Source organism: Dendropsophus ebraccatus, chromosome 10, assembly GCF_027789765.1.
Source record: "Dendropsophus ebraccatus isolate aDenEbr1 chromosome 10, aDenEbr1.pat, whole genome shotgun sequence".
NCBI classification, from domain to species: Eukaryota; Metazoa; Chordata; class Amphibia; order Anura; family Hylidae; genus Dendropsophus; species Dendropsophus ebraccatus.
In genome coordinates this window covers 82,215,668-82,239,256 of record NC_091463.1, presented here as the reverse complement: position 1 = coordinate 82,239,256, position 23,589 = coordinate 82,215,668, and the positions used below count along the sequence as shown (strand labels likewise).

The 23,589-nt window shown below is 41.3% G+C and overlaps 1 protein-coding gene across 1 annotated transcript; it reads right to left on the bottom strand.

Moving 5' to 3' along the window:
- Nucleotides 1-17,206: 17,206 nt before the first annotated feature.
- On the bottom strand, nucleotides 17,207-23,436 carry CETN2 (centrin 2). Its single transcript, XM_069943636.1, has 5 exons — nucleotides 23,334-23,436; nucleotides 21,270-21,428; nucleotides 19,927-20,055; nucleotides 18,971-19,108; nucleotides 17,207-18,280 (listed from the first exon to the last, which is right to left on the bottom strand). The coding sequence occupies exons 1-5, from the start codon at nucleotides 23,334-23,336 to the stop codon at nucleotides 18,191-18,193; spliced, it is 519 nt and encodes a 172-aa protein (XP_069799737.1). The 5' UTR covers nucleotides 23,337-23,436; the 3' UTR covers nucleotides 17,207-18,190.
- Between the last annotated feature and the right edge of the window lie 153 nt (nucleotides 23,437-23,589).

The window sequence follows — 23,589 nt, the reverse complement described above, 5'->3', positions numbered from 1 at the left end:
CTTGCCCTAGATGACTGCGGGCAACTGGGTGACAGTCCCTAACCTGCAGTAACGTTATACACAAAACACAGACAAGACAAACTTACATACAAGGGAAGGTCAACAGGCCAGGGTCTAAACCAAATGGGAAGCTAAATCAGGGTCCAAGAGAATAGTCAGGTAATGGAGCAGAGGTCAGGATAAGCGAGAAATAGCAGACAAAAAGATGAATACAAGATGCCCTGGACATTCATAGAAGACTAATAGCTGGCAAAGGGTTAACATACTAAGGAGGTATATATAGGAGGTAAGGGGTCTGGTCAGAACATACAGGAGGTCAGGGGTCTGGTCAGAACATCATTGGAACAGAGGTCCAAATTCCAGCAATAGTGAGTGGAGAAACCAGATGTCAATAACCCAACCAAAACCGAGTTAAAGGGTACCTTCACAAGTACCGCATTTGCTTCGAGTTTGCATTAAGCCCTTTAACCCCCCACTGCCCGCAGCATACATTACTTGCACGGCAGCACTGATTGGCTGATAAGGACCGACGGGATCCGGGAGCCTCACACACAGCTGCGGCGTTGAGCAAGTAATGTATGCTCCGGGCTGGGGGCTGCGGGTGGCGGTGGGTTAAAGGGGTCAGGTTACATATCCGCAGCCAAATGAAAATTACGCTGCGGATATGTAACCCCATAGAACTTCACACTACCAGGATTCACAGCAGATTTCGCTGCAAACTCGCAGTGTGAAATCCACTGCAAATCCAGTACGTGTGAAGGTACCCAAACTGTGAAGTGGCCAGAAGGAACTCAGCAGAGGAGAGACGGGTGTGGCAGGTGAATAAATTAGCAGAGCAGGAGGAGTAGGACAGTGTTCAGACAAAGCCCAGACAAATGATAATAACACACAGAATAAGCACAAATTCATGGCCAAAAGCACAGTCTTGGTCATACCAAACTGAGGACTGCGCCAGGGTCCTGATAACAAGTAGTAATTTATATCTTAGAACCAAAGTATTATTTTTTTTTTTTATTGGATGTGCTGAACATTTTTTATTTTATGTCCTTAGGACATTTCAAGAGGGTTGTTTTTAGGGGAAACATTTTTTTTTTTAAATCAACTGGTGTCAGAAAGTTATACAGATTTGTAAATTATTTCTATTTAAGAAAATAAAAAAAACTGCTGGATGTCCTGCGGGAAGTGGTGTATTCTTCCCAGTCTGACACAGTGCTCTCAGCTGCCACCTCTGTCCATGTCAGGAACTTTCCAGAGCAGCAGAGGTTTTCTTTGGAGATTTGCTGCTGCTCTGGACAGTTCCTGGCATGGACAGAGGTGGCAGCAGAGAGCACTGTGTCAGAAGAATACAACACTTCCTGTAGGACATACAGCAGCTGATAAATATTGGAATATTTTAAAAACAAGTCATTTACAAATATGTATAACTTTCTTACACCACCATTGAGACTGAGCAGGTAGAGGTCAGATTGGAATTGGTCTGTGGATACTACTGAAATTTGCGCATTACACTGGCTTTTCAGCACAAGTATAAAGCTTACCTTATATCAGGAATTCATATGACCATATTCATGGATATGATGGCCGTAGCTTTGGATAACCCAGCCTCACACTACATGCTTTACTGGGATCAGTGGCCTAGACTGAGCTTCCAATGAAGGATGTAAATATCTCATTTTTCATAAATGAATTTCCATATATAATATTAAAATCCAACATGGCAGCTCAAAATTTTTGACAGATATCAGTGGTCCTCTATTACACCAGTTTAAGCCATGAAAAGCCTTTTCAGACATCAAAAATCTATTGCAGATGACTAGAGGCATTGAATAGAGGTATCTAAACAGTAAAGCATGGAGACCGAGAACATCAGGGTGACCATGATACTGTATACAGAACAAATATGGCAGAGCTGAGTTTAACAAAAATGAGTTCACCATTCAAATATTCCTGCATTACAGCTCAATACAAACCCGGCTGTGATACATATACATATGGATATGATACATCACTACTGTGCTCATCTGCTGGAAAGAATTATACAGAAATACAACTGGTACCTGACAGCTCTGTCTGTGGATCCAGTATGTGGGGTAATAGATCCTTACAGGAACAGGTATATATAAGTCTAATATCTATAGCTTAGCTCTTTAGTATGCAGCAGAGAAATGGTAATGAATTCCTATGGGATTATATTACCAGAGAGAGTCGCTGTATTACCCTGCATATTACTAAAGTTTACATAACTTCTGTAACTCCGCCGATTGTGAACTCAGGGCACAAGCTAAAACTTATTACTACATTTCCATTTTTGCCAAATGCAATAGTGTCCAATGTTTCATATATCCAGCTGTGCTGTCCCTGGTGCTGAACACAGAGCTGGCAGCCTAATGAACAACAAAACTTAACTCTCAAATCTTCAGCAGTTACATAGAGTTTGACCCCTTAACGACCGCAGGCGTGAATGTACGCCCCCGCAGCCCATGCCTTAACGCAAAAGGGCGTACATTTACGCCTGAGGTTTACCAGCGATCGGGTAATGATGGCTGCTATAATAGATAGCAGGCCATCTGGGCTCGTCGCTGTAATTCAGACGAGCCAAATACAGCTAAATTCAGCTTTTTCGGGTCATCGGTGACTCAGTGATCAATGGCAATTGGTGTTGTCCGAGAAAGCACCAGTCACCATTGATGTACTGTATGGGGTGGCCACGGTGCCACCCCCATGATCGCCGTAATCACAGCGATAAGTGTAAAATATTTTTTTTTTACCTGGGTCTGCAACCAGAACAGGTGTGCATGGTGTAGGTACACCATACTCACCCGATCCAGGCGTCCGGAGCGAAGATTCGACGGTCCCACGTCGTCCTCTTGTTCCCGTCATCTATCTTCGGCTATTTCCGTCGAGTATAGTTCTACTGCCCCTTAGCGGCTGATCAGTGTATATATATATATATATATATTTTTTTTTTTTTTTAACTTTTTTCCCCCATTTTGTTGGGTTTTTTTTTACGCGCCCTACTGCTGCTGAGTGCTGAGTGCGCCGCTGATCAGCAACTCCTCCTCTTTGGTGTAGGGTTCCCCCCTATATCCTACCGCCACTGTCTGCTGATAAGTGCCGCACATAAGTGTGTCATTGGAGTTCTACATTTTCTAAATTCTGTCCCTTATTCCTATTTCAGGGGTCACGTTGATCCAGGGATTATTCTGATCGCCATTTTGGAGTCGGGAAGGAATTTTTTCCCTGAGATGAGGCTACTGTCGTCTGCCTCACAAGAGTTTTTTTTTACCTTCCTCTGGATCAACACAGGTTGAATTTGATGGACTCCTGTCCTTTTCAACCTTATAAACTAATAATTGGCCTAATACCCCCAAATAAATAAAGAATTGTCCCTTTTCCCCAATAAAATAGGTATGGCCCCCATTCCCATTAGAGGATGCCATGATGCATTTACAAAGCCTCTGTGCATCCAGGACAGTAGTAATCCCCCACAAGTGACCCCATTCTGGAAACTACACCCCATAAGGAATCTAACAAGGGGGGCAGCGGGGATATGGACCTCTTGGTGATGGGAACATTTGTGCCTTGAAAATGAAAACAAATTTATTTTTTATTTTCACACCACATGTTCTATGTTCTAGAATGGGGTCACTTCTGGGGGGCTTCAACTGTCTTGGCAGCACAGGGGCATTGTAAATGCGACATGGCCTCTATCCTCCATTCCAGACTCTAAATGGCGCTCTGTCCCTTTGGTGGCTTGCCCTGTGCCAATATGGCACATTATGTCCACATGTGGGGTATCTTCATACTCAGGGGAAATTACCCTACACAGTTTGTGTTTTTTTTCTCTTTTAACCCCTTGTGAAAATGGAAAAAATCAAGGCTAGACCAACATTTAGTGTAAAAAAAATAATAATTTTCACACTTAATCATTGATCTTGTCTTAATTTTTTTTAATTTTCACAAGGGGTTTAAAAGACAAGAAAAATACAAAATGTGTAGAGAGTACGGAAATACCCCACATGTGGACTTAAGGGCCATGCGACCACAAGACGAGCCTCCAAGGGGAAGGAGCGCCATTTGGCTGGAATGGATTTCAAAGGCCATGTTGCATTTAAAAGGCCCCTGTGTGGCCAATACAGTTAACCCCCCCCCCACACAGACACACACACAAGTGACCCGATTATGGAAACTACACCCCTCAAGGAACCTAACAAGGGGGGCAGCCGGGATATGGACCTCTTGATGATGGGCACATTTGTGCCATGTAAGTAAAAAAAATTTATTTTTCACTTTCACGTCACATTGTTTCACATTTATGCCCGTCACCAGTGGGGTCCATATGCTTACTTCACCCCTTGTTAGATTCCTTAAGGGGTGTAGTTTCCAGAATGGGGTCACTTGTGGGGGGTTTCCAGTGTTTTGGTAGCACAAGGGCTCTGTAAATGCGACATGGCCCTTGAAATCCATTCCATTGAAATCCAAAAGCCAATTGGCGCTCCTTCCCTTTGGAGGCTCGTCCTGCGCCCACTTGGCACTTTATCGCCACATGTGGAGTATTTTCGTACTCGGGAGAAACTGCGCTACATGTTTGGTGTTTCTTTTTCTTTTATCCCCTTGTAAAAATTAAAAATTGAAGGCTAGAACAAAGTTTTAGTGTAAAAAATTTAAATTTTCCCTTTTCACGCCACATTGTTCTGAAAATCTGTGAAGCACCTGTGGGGTCCAGATGCTCACCGCACCCCTTGTTACATTCCTCGATGGCTGTAGTTTTTTAAATGGTGTCCCTTTAGTGGTGTTTTTTATGTTTTGGCAGTCCAGAGCCTCTGCCAACCTGAAGTGGTACAGTCAAAAATGACCAAATATAACCGAAGAGTTAAAATTCACTAGGCGCTCCTTTATATCTGAGGCTTGTGGTTGCGTCACATAGCGCAATAGGGCCACATATGGGGTATTTCTATAAACTGCAGAAACAGGCTAATAAATATTGGGGTGCATTTCTCTGGTGATAGGTTTATAATTATGAAAAATATTGGATTTAAATAAAATCTCTGCATAGAAAATTTAAATGTTCAAATTCCTTACACACTTAGCTTTTATTTCTGTGACTCCCCTAAAGGGTTAAAACACTTTCTGGATATGCTTTTGCACAGTTTGTGGGGTGCAGTTTCTGAAATTAAGTGCTTTGTTGGGCTTTCTAACATACAGGCCCCTCAAATACACTTTTAGGCTATGTTCACACTACATAAGTCTCCGGCCGTAGCGCGTTCCGTGAATAAGCGGCCGGAGACTTAAGTAGTTTGCGTATAATGGAAAGTATACGAAGTACGGCTGCACAGTTCACACTACGTACGAACTTACGCCCGGATCGTACGCGGCGGCGTAAAAAATGAACCAGACCATTGTTTGCGGACGAAAATGACGTAACTTACGCCCGTAGCGTTACATGCGGTCCCGTACGTAGTGGTGATTTCTTCATTTTTGCAGCTTTTTGTGCCGATCAAAAAGGTTCTGTGGGGTGTCCGGGGCTAGGCGAAGCTTTCAAAGTAAAACACCGCTGTCAGATCGCTACGTAGGGCGCTCAGGAAGCATTAGTAGACTTCGGGCGTAAGTTCGCGGTCCGTACGTAGCCGGCCGCAAGTAGCGTAAATCTCCGGCCGGAGTTTACCGCGTATATGTCCAGCCGCGAAAATATGCGGCCGGACATATATACGCAGTGTGAACATAGCCTTAGGCTGCGTTCACACTACGTATATTTCAGTCAGTATTGTGGTCCTCATATTGCAACCAAAACCAGGAGTGGATTGAAAACACAGAAAGGATCTGTTCATACAATGGTGAAATTGAGTGGATGGCCGCCATATAACAGTAAATAACGGCCATTATTTCAATACAACAGCCGTTGTTTTAAAATTCCAGCAAATATTTGCCATTAAATGGCGGCCATCCACTCAATTTCAACATTGTGTGAACAGATCCTTTCTGTGTTTTTAATCCACTCCTGGTTTTGGTTGCAATACTGACTGAAATATACGTAGTATGAACCCAGCCTATGGCTGGGTTCACACTATGTATATTTCAGGCTGTATTTGGTCCTCATAGCAACCAAAACCAGGAGTGGATTGAAAACCCAGAAAGGATCTGTTCATACAATGTTGAAATTGAGTGGATGGCTGCCATATAACAGTAAATAACGGCCATTATTTCAATATAACAGCCGTTGTTTTAAAATAACAGCACATATTTGCCATTAAATGGTGGCCATCCACTCAATTACAACATTATGTGAACAGATCCTTTCTGTGTTTTCAATCCACTCCTGGTTTTGGTTGCTATACAGCCTCAAATATACGTAGTGTGAACCCAGCCTAAACCTGAACAGGTCCCTAAAAAAATGTGATTTTGAAATTTTAGTGAAAATTTGGAAAATCGATTCTAATCAGAACCTCTCACTCCCGCCTCCAAGACTTCTCTCGTGCTGCACCAGTTCTCTGGAATGCCTTGCCCATAGACCTCAGACTTATTTTTAACACCCACAGTTTCAAGCGTGCCCTGAAGACTTATCTCTTCAGGCTTGCTTAAAACATTCCCTAATCTCATCTTCCTTTCTGCTATCCCTTCTCCATCCACTCTAAATCCTCCTTGGTGCCATGTACTTTCTACCTGAAACAAGACAACGGTGCTTGACTGGCTCGCCCAATCACCTATAGGCACTTTGCGACTATGTACAATGACTGGAAATTTGGCAAAATAAAGCACTTGCTGCCTCTTGTGTCATAATTATTGCGGGTGAGGTGGTTTACACTGTTTGCAAATGATAACCAAGAGCCCTATTATTTTTGTGGAAATTTTTTTTTAGCAGTTGGGGGGGGGGCTGCTTTTAACTATTTTCGAGTCTGTATTGGGTCTGTATCTTGCTATTTTGGTGAGTTGTTGCATTTTTGTGTGTTTACAATTTCAGCCATAGCAACGTGCGCCTGCCTAGTGTGAATGGTGTTCTAGGAGAGCTGACCAAATTTGTCTTTTTTTCTGTGTTCCAGATGGGGGAGTGGCTGTCTCTACTTGGTCGCGCACTCCACCCATCCCACCCAGGTGGTGTAATTACCTTTGCCGGTATAAGACAGATCTTGCATGCCCAGAGGCTATAGTACAGTGTAGGGTCGGCCCCGAGCATTAGACCACCTTATTGTGGTGGGGTGGTTTACACTGTTTGCAAATGGTAACCAAGAGCCTCATCATTTTTGTGGGAATTCTTTTTAGCAGTTTGGGGGCTGCTTTTAACTATTTTTATTTTTGTGTGTTTGCAATGTCACCTCCAGTCATCCTAGTCTATAGCTCTCGTGAGCAGCTGTTTGTATCATATTCTATTTTATTTTATTTATTGTATAATGTATTATAAATATTACCTGTTTTGTACTTATATATTTTTAAAAAAGCGCTGCGGAATCTGTTGGCGCTCTACACATAAATATATTATTGTAAGGGGAGATGGCTTTCAGGGTTATTGTAGGTTGTAGCCTAGTCTGAAGAGATGGGTTTTCTACTTGCTTTAAAAGAGTTGTAATGGTGAGTGAAAGAGGGATGTGTCTAGGGATCACCTGTTCCGTGGACACCTGTTCCGAGGTTGTTGTTATGGGCAACCCCTTCAATTTATATGTGAGTCCTGCTTTAACCTGTTGATGACACTGGACGAGCATGCTCATCCTGATGCTGTCAATAGTGTATAGAGCGAGCTCAGGACATGAGCCCACTCTATACAAGGAGCATGGCTAAATTAACCATTTACAATGATGCTGTCAGTTACAATGGCCTGGTGGGGGGGATAGGTTTATAAGCCAATCCGTTATACTCACAGCCCAGGTCCTTTTCTGTGTTCTGGCAATGTCCTAGCTCTGGGATTGCTAGAGAATACTGAGTAAAGATAAGGTTGATCAGTGCAATACATATGTACTGCATTGACCTCTCAGAGCAATCATGGTAGAATACAAAAAGTGTAAAATAAAAGTTTTTAAATATATTTTAAAAAAAAAGTCATCCCATATTATAACTTTAAATCACACCCCATTTTTTGATAAGAAATAAATAAAAAAACAAATAAACATATTTGCAATTGCCATGTGCAGAATCGCCAAGACTATTAAATTATCACATTCCTGGTCTCACACTTTAAATGGCGGAAGCACAAAAAACTAATTGCAAATTTTCAGACCTGTGGTGCTAAAAATTACCCCTCAAATAACCCCATAGGATTTTTTTTTTTTTAAGTAGTTAAATAAAAGAAAAGATATATAAATAGCTTTTCTATAAATTGCTTTGTGCTTAAGGGGTTAAAAGAATGAACAACTTCTAATATCAAATATGAAAGCAAAATGAAATATAATGGAATGTCACACAATTTTTTGTTTATTTTAAAAATAATTTTATTTAAAAATCAAACAAAAAAGATATTTGTAGAAGTAACTGTGGAGTAAGACTTTAATGTTAGCAAAACTGAGTAAAACATGGATTGTGTCACATTGGAGCTCAACTCCATTAAAATGGATGGGACCGAAACTGCAGTACCACACACAACCTGAGGACAGGTGTGGAGATGTTTTTGGAGAAGCAGCCATGTTTTACTAATCCTAAAAAGAAAAAAAACATGAATCTCAGACTTTCTAACCCTTCATCATTTGAATTATTCTCTTTGTAGCTTCCTTTACTTCTTGGTTCCGTAGGGTGTAGATGAGAGGATTCAGAAGAGGAGTCACTATGGATGGAATAACAGATAGGACTTTATTCATGTATAAGAACTCTCCTCTCGTGGGCCGGGCAAACATGAACATAGTGGTGCCATAAAAGAGAAGAACGACCATGAGATGAGATGCACAAGTAGAAAACGTTTTGTGCCTTCCGAAAGACGATGGGATCTTAATGGTGGTTCTGATGATACAGACGTAGGACACCATGATGATGGAAAAACAAACAAATAATATAATGCAAGCTGTAGAAAGAAATAGTTTCTCAATGTGTCCCGTCTCTGAGCAGGACAGTCTGATCAACGGGGCAAAGTCACAGTAATAGCTATCGATCTGTCCAGAAGAACAGAATGAAAGATTGGAGATCTGTAGAGTTGAGACAGTGGTGATGACACAACTAGATATCCAGGAGGCCAATAGTAATTTTAAGCAAACTTGAGGGCTCATAATGAGTAGATATCTCAGGGGGTTGCACACGGCCACGTATCGATCATAGGCCATAATGGCTAAGTAAAAATTTTCTATGATTCCAAACGCAAAGTGAAAATAATACTGAATCATACAACCCACAAAAGAAATAGAGGCCACTTTGGTCAGCAGAGCCCACAATAGTCTCGGAACCGTGACGGTTGGATACCAGATCTCTAAAAAGGAGAGACCGCAGATGAAGAAGTACATGGGCTTGTGAAGACGTCGCTCATTTTTGACAATGACAATGATGAAGATGTTGTTTGAGACTGTGACCATATAAATGGTAAAGATCACAAAGAAGAGGCAGAACCTTGCACTATCGGAGACTGAAAACCCTTGTAAAAGAAATTCTTTAGGAGCCGTTTCATTCCTCTGGGACATTGTTGTAAGGTCTTTTATGTCTAGAGATAAAGAATATTTTTAGTTTGTGTTTTATTGATGTCCCTAAATAAATCATCCAGATCAGTAAGGATTAGAGATGAGCGAACCGCATCAGAACCCGAACGTTCGGCATTTGATTAGAGGTGGCTGCTGAACTTGGATAAAGCTCTAAAACATGGATACAGCCAATGACTATATCCATGTTTTCCACATAGCCTTAGGGCTTTATCCAACTTCAGCAGCTACCGCTAATCAAATGCCGAAAGTTCGGGTTCGGATCGACTCGAGCATGCTCGAGGTTCGCTCATCTCTAGTAAGGATCTGATCACTTAGGCAGCCATCAATTGCCAAAATGAGGAGCCACCAGCCCCAAGACCGCAGCTATTAGAAGTCTTAACGACGGACCGGTCAAGAAATTCCCTCGCTCCATCAATTAAATATATGGCGGAAAACAACATTATTCTTTTAGCACCTATTCAGCAATAAGAGAAACATTCTCCAGACCCATTGATACACCCTAAGGTCCCACCTCAGAACTAAAATATTTACTGCTAACGTCTTTAGAGGTCTTCAGAGTCGTTGCCTTGACGGGTCACAGCTGCTTTTGGTGGCCCCACAATGCAATCTCAGGGAGCTGATTGGTTGTTGTGACAGATATTAGCACTATATTTATATGTATTACCATGAGTGATCGCATGGTAATTTTCTTAAAACAGAAATTTAAAAAATATTTTTTTTTCAAATCCCTCATAATAAAATCCTAATGACCCCGATTTTCCATTTTTTTAAAAACAAAATTAATATATTTGGCTTTACCGCACATGGAAAAGTTCAGACTAATACAATACAACATAAGTAATCCTGCATGGTAAACTGCATAAAAACTACCAAATGCCACAATTGGTGTTGGTCATATCACATCCCAGATAAAACGGAATAAAAAGCAATACAACAATTCTATCAATGCCAAATTAGAATGGAAAAAATGTAGAGATTACGAAGCAAAAAAACAAGCCCCTACTCAACTTTATGAACAGGAAAAAAAAAAAAAAAAATATATATATATATATATATATATATATATATATATATATATTTCCAAAGAGGAGTATACAGTTACCGACACTGCTGCTGGTTACGGCTTAGGAGCTTTTATTTGTCTCTAGGAGTTGCTAGACTTAGTAATAGTATTTTTGTTCGGGGATCACTGGTTGGTGCTCACTCAGAAAGGTATACGAACATGCGATTCCACTTTACAAGAAAAAAGGTTGAGGGCACTCACCAGATTCGTGATCTCTTCTTTATTTAAACGTGCATAAAAAACTTTACGGACATCTAAGGCCACATGGTAGACGCCAAGCACTGACGAAGCAGGGTGATTACAGCTGTTTCGCGCGCATGCGCGCTTCTACTGATATGTATATATATATGTTTTACATTTTTTAAATCGTAAAACAACAAAAAAGCAATCATATGGATCTGTAGATGGAAGGTAAGAAAGAAAAAACAAGAATGCAATAAAAGAAAATTGTCCGTATATGTAAGGAGATAATTGCAGTCGAACGGTGGATATTATGTGCAGCCCAGCTTGAGATGTTATATCTGACCTACATTTTCTGGGTGTACGTTAAATAGTGTCTGTATACTGTATGTATGACCTCTTGGGTGGACAGCCGCTTCCTCTGGGATGTTCCCCATTACTATGGTGTCGTTTACTGCTGCTCACATTACTTATAAGTGGTTTTTCCACTAGAAAACCATTCTGTTGTTCTTGTCCAGCACTATGTGTAATAATACGCAGATGAATTTTTTGGGCAAGCGGACCTTTTAAAAAAAATGTCATTTTGAAATGTCATTTATTATTTCTTATAATTTACTTTATTAAGCCATCTAACTTCCTTCTAATTAAAACTTAACTCAAACAGGTGCCCCCCCCCCATAAAAAAAAAAAAAAAATCCTAAGCTGCCTATTACTAACCTGAGTAAACAATACAACCTGTTAATTTTTAAATGGAAAAAAAGACTGATATATTAAAGGAGAATTCTGGGCTGCGGTGATTTTTGGCAGGATGAGGATGAAAGAATTAACATGCTCTCACCTCCCCTGTTCCAGCGCTGATGCCGGTATCCCGCAGTTCCTGTCCGCTTCTGGGTCGTAGTGGGGACCTGGAACATGAGGTGTTACGTCTGCTCAGTCAGTCAGCGGCTGTAGCGGTCCCAGTCCTGCTTCAACCACTGACACTTCTCTTCCCAGGTCCCCACTCAGACCCAGAAGCGGCCAGGACCGGGGGACAAGAGCTGCGGGATACTGGCACCAGTGCTAGAGCGGGGGAGGTGAGAACATGTCGCTTCTTTCATCCTCCCCAGCACTCTGCCAAAATCACTCCAGCCCAGAGTTCTCCTTTAATGTAAAGTCTGGGGAAAAGCATCTGAAAAGAGAGCTACCTTCTCCACACATGTATCCTCCAGTATTTGCACATTAAAAGTGTTAGTCACAGGACACTGCGGTTACACCATGTTCCATGAATCTGTATGGGGATTTATATATACAGGTATCTGCTGTTGTATGAATAACAAGATATCGATATAGCGTCTTTCTCATCCAACTTAGGATATTATTCTCTATAATACGTCCCCCAGAATGGTGCGTTGCTCTCAAGCAGCGATCCTTCTATATTGGTTGTGCAGGTATATATAGAGGCTTTATTATTGATTCCTCACTCATTATAACAATTTGGCACAGTCCTTCCTTGACTTGGGAATAATAACAATTAACCAAGTGACTAAAATATTTCAATAACATCTTTTATTCCTTTATAATGATACAAGCAAAACATTCCCACTGGGATCCGTTATCACTTTTTTTTTTTTTTTTAAAGGTCATTGTTTTTCTACATATGATGGTCTGACATATTTATACATCACTTCACTTACCATAAATGACTCCTTACCCTAGAAAATAACTCAGAAATCCTGGTCAGGCTGGGTTCAGACTACGATTTTGCAATCAGTTTTATTTTTCATCCATCTTTGCAAAAAAAACCTGATGTATTACTTTTAGGTATGGAGCACTATATGCATGCAGAGGATTTTTGAATTTTTATTGATTTATTTTTATTGGCCCAAAAAGCAAGTAAGGGTACTACTACACAGAACGATAATAGGCCGAATCGGCCCTAACCGGCCAATTATCGTCCCGTATAATAAATACGATCAGCCGATGACAACGATCATCAGCTGATCTTTGATATAGGTTTGGACCTTTAATTGTCGGGCACCAACCGCGCATCGCTAAGTGTAACAGCGGTGCGTGGCCGGCGGCTGACGATTTGCAATTGTATACATTACCTATCCATGGTCCAGGGCTCCTCCTGCACTCTGCTTCTCCCCGGGTGCGGGACCACTGGCCGGGACCGCTGATTCGCCGTCTTAGCCGAGAGGCCGTTGTGAAGCTGCAGCGCGCGGGACCTGGGGAGAAGCAGAGTGCAGAAGGAGCCCTGGACCATGGATAGGTAATGTATGCAGTTTAAGCAAGGGCTGCAAGGACATCAGTAACAATGTCCATGCAGCCCTCGTTAAACGATTATCGGCCCGTGTAATAAGCCCAGTAAACGAGCGGCGATCTAGCAGATTGGTGCTCGTTTACAGTTATATATCGTGCCCCCATCGGGCTGTGTAATCCCCTTGGACCTATGGAGAGAGCTACTGTCCTAGCCAGGAGAGCAGCAGATGGATACGGCCAGCACAACGCCACCCAAAAACTCTCTAGAAAGAGAACATTTCCATATGAAAACACACACAAAAATTCTCCTTGTCTTTTTCCACCCTTCCCAAAAATTTCAAAACTTACCCTACCCCTGTCCCACCTCCATTTACTTCTATGGCCAAACGTAGTCACTAAAACTGGTGTACGTGTGGGAAATGACCTAAACGTACTCACTAGTTGACTACATCGATAAAATTAAATAGGCTCCGTGTACAGATATATTAGCATCGAATTTTGACAGGGTGCCTACATGTTGGCTTCTCGAAAAGCATAATTGCGCCCTAACAGGAACTTTGCACAATTTATTAACAAATTTTTCACTGCCAGTAGTGTAATGTTTACATACAGTGATCAGCCGCAAAACATGCATTTGCTTATTTTTGGCTGGTCAGCTTACATGGGTCAACTATTGGGAATGAACGTTCTTTCACCCAATCATCGACCTCATAAGATGACACATTATCTAGCAGTATAAGTTACCACTTCCAATACTTTTACTAAAGAACAATACATCAATATTTTCATAAAGAACTGAGCTCCACTAAGGCAATGATGGTGTTTTACACTGCTCTGGGGAATCAGCCACAGGAGGAACATAGTCACATTAACATGAATCCTCTCGGCTACAAAGTTCCATCTACTCATAATAATCCATGGAGATATACCACTATGGAGAGCACAACATCCCATAGCTCCGACCCTTCATTAAAGTGATAATGCTCTCTTGAGGCCTTTTCCTACTTGGCAGAGACTGTAAAGATGCAATGGAAAATATTCTTTTCCCTAAAATACACCTTTCAAAACTTTTTGTAGACAAGGATAACATTCAGGGGGAGCTTTATTATTGTTGCGCCCCAGGTGTACGCCACAAAGAAGATGCAGATTGTAGCCTTCTTCCTGGCGTATGACTGCCGTAACCCCTGGTCGCCTAATGAGCAAGCGTGGCCTCCTCCTTCTCCTCTTTAGGCCCCGTTCCCACTGAGCAAAGGTAGCGGAACATGTTCATTCTCCAGCGCGTACAGAGCAAAAGCGCGCGCCTCGCATAGACTCCCATTATGAGCGGGAGGCTAACGGCATTCCGCGTCGGACAATTCCGTCGCGGAATTCCGCTACCTTAGCTCAGTGGGAACGGGCCTAAATCAAGGTTTACGCAGAAGCACTGATTTTCTATGGATGTCCATTTACATTTTAAGCGAGCAGACCATCGGGCAACAATTTCTCTGCGGCGGGTATCGGGGGCTCTACTGAGGAGCCGGACGGGCTCTGCCCCGGATGCCGGGGTAACAGGTTCCCTTTAATACTGCTCTATATTGTCCTCCATGCTGCTGTGGCTTCTGAGGGTGTGCTAGAAAGATATAGAGAAGCAGAAAAATTTCTTTTGGCAGACTATTCTGACACGACAAGACACATACACAGGCTCAGGATGGGTCTCCTATCAATAAGCTACTTTCAGGATCTCACTTTGCTGGAACCTGTGCTGTTGTGTTGTAGTGTAAAACCATGCCAAGGAGCGGAGCCTAAATCTGGCCTTACAGTTTTAATAACTGATGGCCGAACAATCGCCCAGCCGTCAGTTATATCTACCACCCACCTCCTGTCCTCTCCATAGCTGAGCGTTCCTGTGTTCTCCATGGGAAGAGGTAGACTGATGGAAGATTTTCCATCACGGCCAACCCCTATCACCAACAACATCATCTGTCAGTGGTGCTTGGGGAGGGCCCCATAAACTTTTGATAGACGAATCAACCATGAGCAGTCTAAGGTGTATAGGGACCTAAAAAGCCTCTGGTCCTTTATCCCCTAACCCCCCAGGTAACAAGAAAAGGTCACGACAAGCAGTAGAGGGGAAGGGTCACAAAGAAAACTAGGTTAAACAGAGAAGCAGAGAAGACCTTTGCAGGTCATTGTAGGAATTGTTGAGAAACAGGTTGCAGCGAAGGTCCCTTTAAATAGAAAAGTCGGAGCACGAATTTTTGGGGACTGAGAAGTGTGGTACACCTGCACCCAAGGACCCAGAGCGGCAAGAATGGGCAGTCTGTAGCTAAAAAGACAATAGAAAGACTGGCATGTGAAACGGTAATACTGGGAGCAAAAGGTACCCACACCTCGCACCTCAGCTGTCACTTGATATAGATGCTACAAATGTCTCTGATGGGGAAACCCCTTGAACACCAAAAAATAAAATGACCATGTGACATACTGATGATATTGTACATTTATTTAGCACAGAAGGCAATTCTGAATGACATCAAATATAAATCTATAAAACACACTAGTAATGGTCAGGGAATGTGCTCAATAGATCTTCTCCATGTTGGCAGTGCACAAGAATACAGATAATAAAACGGATATCACAACGTCTAAAAGACAAAAGCTTCAGTACAAAAATCATAAAGCCACAACTGGGACTGGAATTCAATGTTTCCTTATTCGTTAAATGTAAAAGAAAAAAAATACAGAAGACAGAGGGAGTAAGAATCAAGGACCTTTGGAATGAGAAAAGGCAACCTTAAAAGTGAATGTCCACTTTTTATCCTCATGTTGTTTTTAGGTCTCAATATTTGTGCCGATGAATCTCTTAATACAGCTCTATTTTGCAGATACAGTCTCTAAATCCCCATACAGAGGTAAATCAGAGAAATTCTGACAGCCTCCAGCCGCCACCAGGGGGAGCTCAATGGCTAGAGAAAACTAGACATACTTTGGAGGGGATTTCAAGTTTTATATCAGAAGATCTAAGCTCCGCCCACTTTACATTAACATAAATTATTCACTTTATGATATTCTATTTTTTAAAAAAATTATGCACACACATTGTAATAAAATAAAGACCCTTCCCATCTTTACTACATGTAGCAAGCAAAAATAACATTCCAAGAATATATTTTTCTACCATATAACTAGGTTTCTTATAGAAAACTAGAAGTCTAATGGGGGTGATCATAGATATACCAATACTTTATCTGACTGAACCAACCATTCAGATCAAGAACTTTTTTCTAGATGTCAATAACTATAATGAAAGCTTCATGTTGATCCTAATCCAGCTGAATTGTCAGAAGTATACGGATATAGCTGGGTCCACATAGCATTTTTGCAATCCGTTTTTTGCAAAAAACAGATGAAAAAAACAGATGCAACTGTGTGCATCCATTTTGATCCGTTTTTCCATTGACTTCCATTATAAAAAAAAAAAAAAAAAAAAAAGGATCCGTGTTTTTGTTTTGACGGACACAAAAACGTGGTCGACGTGTGTCCATCAAAAAATGAAAAAAAATGGATCCATTTTAATCAATTTTTTTTTAAATGGAAGTCAATGGAAAAACGTATCAAAACGGATGCACACAGTTGCATTTGTTTTTTTTCATCAGTTTTTCATCCTTTTTTGCAAAAAAACGGATTGCAAAAACGTAGTGTGAACTTGAGCCTGATACAGAAGAGAGATCAGATCCCTCACCATGGCAGCCAACTAACAACCATTACAGGGTTCTATATATATATATATATATATATATATATATATATATATATATATATACACACACACTGGGGGATTGTTTATATCAGCCTTAACCAAATATTAAAGGGCTTTTATAATAAATTACGGATTAGATTTCAAAGATATTTGGTAATAGTTTAACCACAGGAACCTCCACTGAGAACAAGGGGGGCAATGTGTGAAAACTGGACACATACATAAGTTACGCTGGGTTCACTTCACACCATGTTTTTGCAATCCATTTTTGCCAAAAACGGATGAAATACCAGATAAAAAACGGGTGCATTTGTGTGCTTCCGTTTTTCCATTGACTTCCATTATAAAAAAAAAGGGATCGAAATGCATCCTTTTTTAACGGATGTTAAAAAAATTGGATGCGTTTTAAACCCCTTTTCATAATGAACGTCAATGGAAAAACGGATCAAAACAGATGCACATAAATGCACCCTTTTTTTGCAAACGGATTGCAAAGACGTAGTGTAAACAGAGCCTTAGCACTCAGCTAGACACCTACATGCTCGGCCCAGTCGAGCATGCATAGGTTCTTAATAGGGATAAGAGAGAAAGCCGCTGCCAGACAGCTATAGAGGTGGCTTATTTTGCAGAGAACAAATTAGATCAGGCAATTGAAATCCAACAGTCCCGATCCTTTAAGCGGCCCCTATTACACATTTGATAAGATGTCTGACGCCATTGAAATCACGATTCGTCTGGCATAGATCTAATGTGTAAGGGAAGCTCTAATGTGTATGCAGCCAACTCTGCGCTAGGCACCTCAGTCCTCAATATCAATGGGGGGCGCTGGTGGGCCTAACCCCTAATGTCTAAAGTAATAAGCTGAAATTTTTTATTTAGGAAAAACGCTAAAAACTTGAAATCTGTATGCTTTTAGATTAAATAGTATATAAATATATATATATACACACACACACAACAGAGATGACAAATAAAAGCACACTAGAGTGAATACTTGGTTCAACAACCAGTGATAAAACGCTGACAATGGTCGCCATGTTCTCCGGTCACCAAACACTGAACACACTGTACAATCCAGCCGCCTCCCTTGCATCACCAGACCCCGGCACACAACACAGGCACATCTTTCCTTCTCTGGAGGACATAGTGATAATAAAAGGCTGCCCAGTCCAGTCTGGTTGGCACATTGTGTGGTTTCTTCTGACATCTCCATTACCCAGGACTGGTGAAGGAGGAGACGTCGGTAAATGACACGTTTGTGCTTTCAGGAGTTACAAGGGTTTTAATCTCTGTCAGTTCCTTAAGGAAAGGAGACGATAAATTCTGTTCACTGAGGAAGGACCATAATGCCCGGCAGGGCCTTCAGTACAGGCTGGTCTTCTTCATTATCCTAAGGAACTCCTGCTCATTCACCTCCCCATCTCCATCCCTGTCCGCTTCATCGATCATTTCCTGTAACAATAAAAGCAGATAATAGATTAAAGTGTCACTGTTATTTATTTTTATTTTTTTTTGTACTAAATCAATAGTACAGGCGATTTTAAGAAACTTTGTAATTGGGTTTATTAGGCAAATATGCCATTATTTGCATTCAAAAAGACTTTTCCCAGCCCCCCCCCTCCCTCCTCTCTCTCCTTCACTGCTCATTATCAGGACATCTCAACTCTTTTACATCAGTTGAGCCCTGTGTAACCTATGGAGAGGGGAGGGGGGAGGAGGGAGATAAGTCGGCAGCAGAGAACAAAGGATTACACAGTGGGAGCTGTGTGAAAGCCAGTATTCAGAGGTCAGAGAGGTCAGTGCTGACTTCAGAGGAGATAGCCCGGTGATGTAGCTGTAAATTAACTCTTTGTTGTCCTGTTTTGGTGCCTCATCTCCCTCCACCCCTCCCCTCTCCATAAGAGAACCATCAAGACAGAGGGGAGAGCTTCAAACTGCTTTTTCATGATAAAAATGCATTTTTCAGCTAATAAACCCAATTACAAAGTTTCTTAAAATCACCTGTACTATTGATTTCTGCAAAAAAATTAAATGACAGTGACACTTTAAGGTCCGATTTACTCTAGGATATGTACGAAATTAAAACCATCCTATTTTATTGCGGCTAAAGATGAAAGACACAGAAGTATTTTAGTCCCAGACCTGCAGCTCCTCGTCTGTGAGGTTTTCCCCCAGCTCTTTTGCTACTCGCTTAAGATTTTTGAAAGAGATTTTTCCAGTTTCATCATCATCAAATAACCGGAAAGCCTTCATGATTTCCTCTTTGGAATCTTTTTCGGCCTGGAATAAAAAATAAAAAAAAATACAAATTAGTAATGGTACACAAAGTGTAATGAATTATTCAGGTACCTAAAAACTCCCCACAAGAATACAGTAATACTGGAAGCCAGGATATAGTGTATTACTGCTGTATTGCTGCAGAACTGGTGAAACATGCTGGGATATCTGGTTCAACCGTGTTTTGAGGATCATTCTTTTTTTCATGGGATTGTGTCCCGACTAATCCACTTCTCCCCTCACTCTGCCTCTCTCCTTAGCCAATCCCTTCACTGGCTCCCCATTGCTCAAATTCCATGACCATGACATACAAGGCCGTCCACACCCTGTCCCCTCCATATATCTCTGACCTGATATCTCGCTACCTCAAACAGCCGCCTCTAAGACTTTGCCTGAGCCTCCCCCATACTCTGGAACTCTCTACCCCAACACATCTAGCTGTCAGCCACCATCAAGTCCTTCAAAAACGAAAATCATATCATAACAATAATAATAATAATAAATGTCAGAAATATTCAATGTAATCCTGTAATAGTGTGGAGGAAATTGCTTGTGAGACAACTGATCAGTCTATGGGTCTCATCTGTGTCTCTTGAGAAGCTTCTCTCCTGAGTCATGGTGCATTTACACAGAGACATTTATCTGACAGATCTTTGAAGCCAAAGCCAAGAACAGACTAGAAACAGGGAACAGGTTATAAAGGAAAGACTGAGATTTCTTCTCTTTTCAATTCCATTCCTGGCTTTTGTTTCAAAAATCTATAAATGCACCATAACGTATGACCATCACATAAGATCCGCAGGATCCTCCTAAGAACTCACCATCTTCTGGGTCATAGCGGACAGGAAGTCAGTGAAGCTGATTTTCCCCGTTCCCTCTTTATCAATATCCGTGATCATCTTCTTAATCTCCTCCTTCTTGGGTTCAAACCCCAGGGCCCGCATGGCGACCTACAAATTGATGAGAAGGTTAAAATATATATTAAAAAATATTTTTAATATACTGTATTAAAAACACATATGAAAGGAATCACTCAGCTCTCCTTATAGGTCTGCTTTATTATAGGTCAGCATTCCTTATAACATAAAGCACCTGCGCTAAGCAATGTTCTGTTTCTCATCTCAAATAAAGTAACAGCTGGGTGCCATCATTCCTCTAGCCAATATGGAGTGGCCCAATACAGACTGTGACTGTCAGCAGTACCGGGACATAGTACAAGTCATGTTGAGTTCAGGATCCTCCTCTCATGGCTAGATTGGAGAGTGGTTATTAAGAACATTGCTTGCTGATGTGAATGCGCTCGGTGCAATGCTGCATTTCCCCTGAGGTGGCGCTACAAAGGAACTGAATACATATTAGCAAGTTATCCCAGACAGTCAGTAATCAGGCTACAGTCAAGAGACTCTTTCAGCAAGTAAAGACTGTATAAAGATCAATCTTGTGCAGGTGCGGTCAACTGGTCCCCATCACCTTGTTCCCATTTTTCTCTCTCCTATTGTCTTTTTTTTATTTTTTTTATTTACTATACCTTTTATTTGTCTAATGGTTATTCCTAAGCTTTATGAGAAACAATTGTGTCTCCAGACCATAGATAGATAGATAGATAGATAGATAGATAGATAGATAGATAGATAGGAGATAGATAGATAGGAGATAGATAGATAGATAGATAGATAGATAGATAGATAGATAGGAGATAGATAGATAGGAGATAGATAGATAGATAGATAGATAGATAGATAGATAGATAGGAGATAGATAGATAATAGAGAGATAGATAGATAGATAGATAGATAGATAGATAGGAGATAGATAGATAATAGAGAGATAGATAGATAGATAGAAGATAGATAGATAGATAGATAGATAGATAGATAGATAGATAGATACAGTAGATAGGTAGATAGATATGTTTATTAATTTACAAGACATTTTACTGTAGGTCAAAGTGAACAAACCCTTTAAATTCATAGGGCATTTTTCTATTTCCCCATTTAGGACACTGGTCCACAACCTACTATAGATAGATCTTACAAGGAATCTGTCATGTTACACAGGTGGACAAGATTTTAGCCTTTCAGTGGATGCAGTAGCCAGGTAATATGGTGCCATAAATATGGGAACTATAGGAGGGTCCTGCATGCAGGTATAGTAGCCATGTCACCTTCAGCTCCTTGACGTCTATGGTTCCGCTTCCATCAGTATCAAACAGATCGAAGGCCTCTCTGATCTCCTGCTTCTGCTCCTCGGTCAGTTCCGGCTTCGGACCGGTCTTCTTCCTCTGAGTTGCTGATCCAAGTGACGGCTTCTTATAGTTAGATGCCTAAAAAGAAGGAGAAGATAGAGGGTTAGTAAGTAAATACCCCAACCCTCAGCTACAAACCAAGCTTAAAAAAAATAATAATAATAATAATAAAAAAAATAATAGGGGATAAGTATCAGATTGCGGAAGGTGCGACCACTGGAACCCCCCTATGATCTCCAGAAGTCGTCATGAATGGAGCGGCAGGTCACCCCCTCCATTTATGCCAATGGGTGCCGGATGTTGTACTATGTTATCTTCAGCAGCTCCACAGACAATGCATAGAGTCTATGAATAAACTGCAGCTCCATTCTGCTCTGAAGGCTATCCGAGCATGATGGGAGTTGTAGTTTTGCAATAGCTAGAGAGCTGGGAAACCCTTCTATCTGTGGTCTAGACCTAAGAGATGGCAGACATGCAGCTACAAATAAGTGACAGGTTACATGGGACTGCAATGTGACTAATTAATTCAGCTATATACAGATAAGTGGCAGTTTATATGGGACTGCAATGTGACTGAAAACTGCAGCTGTATACAGATATGTGGTTGTTTACATGGGACAGCACAGTGACTGAAAACTGCAGCTGTATACAGATATGTAGTTGTTTACATGGGACTGCAATGTGACTAAAAACTGCAGCTGTATACATATATGTGGTTGTTTACATGGGACTGCAATGTGACTAAAACTGCAGCTGTATACAGATTTGTGGTTGTTTACATGGGACTGCAATGTGACTGAAAACTGCAGCTGTATACAGATATGTGGTTGTTTACATGGGACTGCAATGTGACTAAAACTGCAGCTGTATACAGATATGTGGTTGTTTACCTGGGACTGCAATGACTGAAAAAAAGTTGTATAAAGATATAAGGCAGTTTACATAGGACTGCAATGTGACTGATAATGCAGCTTTATACTGATAAGTAGAAGTTTACATGGGACTGCAATGTTACTAATAATGCAGCTGTATACTGATAAGATGCCGTTTACATGGGACTGCAATGTGACTGATATACAGTTGTACAGAGATATATAGCAGTTTACATGGGACTGCAATGTGACTGATATACACAGCTGTACAGAAATATATGGCAGTTTACATAGGACTGCATGGTGACCGATATACACAGCTGTAGATATATGGCAGTTTACATGGGACTGCATGGTGACCGATATATACAGCTGTAGAGATATATGGCAGTTTACATGGGACTGCATGGTGACTAATATACACAGCTGTACAGAGATATATGGCAGTTTACATGGGACTGCAATGTGACTGATATACACAGCTGTACAGAGATATATGGCAGTTTACATGGGACTGCAATGTGACTGATATACACAGCTGTACAGAGATATATGGCAGTTTACATGGGACTGCAATGTGACTGATATACACAGCTGTACAGAGATATATGGCAGTTTACATGGGACTGCAATGTGACTGATATACACAGCTGTACAGAGATATATGGCAGTTTACATGGGACTGCAATGTGACTGATATACACAGCTGTACAGAAATATATGGCAGTTTACATGGGACTGCAATGTGACTGATATACACAGCTGTACAGAAATATATGGCAGTTTACATGGGACTGCATGGTGACCGATATACACAGCTGTAGAGATATATGGCAGTTTACATGGGACTGCATGGTGACCGATATATACAGCTGTACAGAGATATATGGCAGTTTACATGGGACTGCATGGTGACTGATATACACAGCTGTACAGAGATATATGGAAGTTTACATGGGACTGCAATGTGACTGATAGCTGACTCTCTATGGAGCAGCCTCCTATCGTGCACCCACGGCCCCAGGTATTGCTATTCCAGATAGAGCAGTGACTCCAGCAACTACGAGAAGGATACAGTCCCAGGTTATACCCATCCGACATTACAACTCACCATATCGGCTGCAGCACTACAGCCCCTTATACCTCGCCCACTACACGGCCCAACCGCCTGCTCCAATCACTAACACGAGACAGACAGGCATCCAATCACCGCTCAGAAAATAAATAAACTCGTTCCTATTGGTCGCATGTCAACACTTCAACCAATAAGAATTGAGATATCATTCGCTAGAACGAGGCTTGAAACGCATCACCTTTCCCCTGCGCATTGCCAATGGCGTCACGAGCTGGTTACCATGGGAGACGAC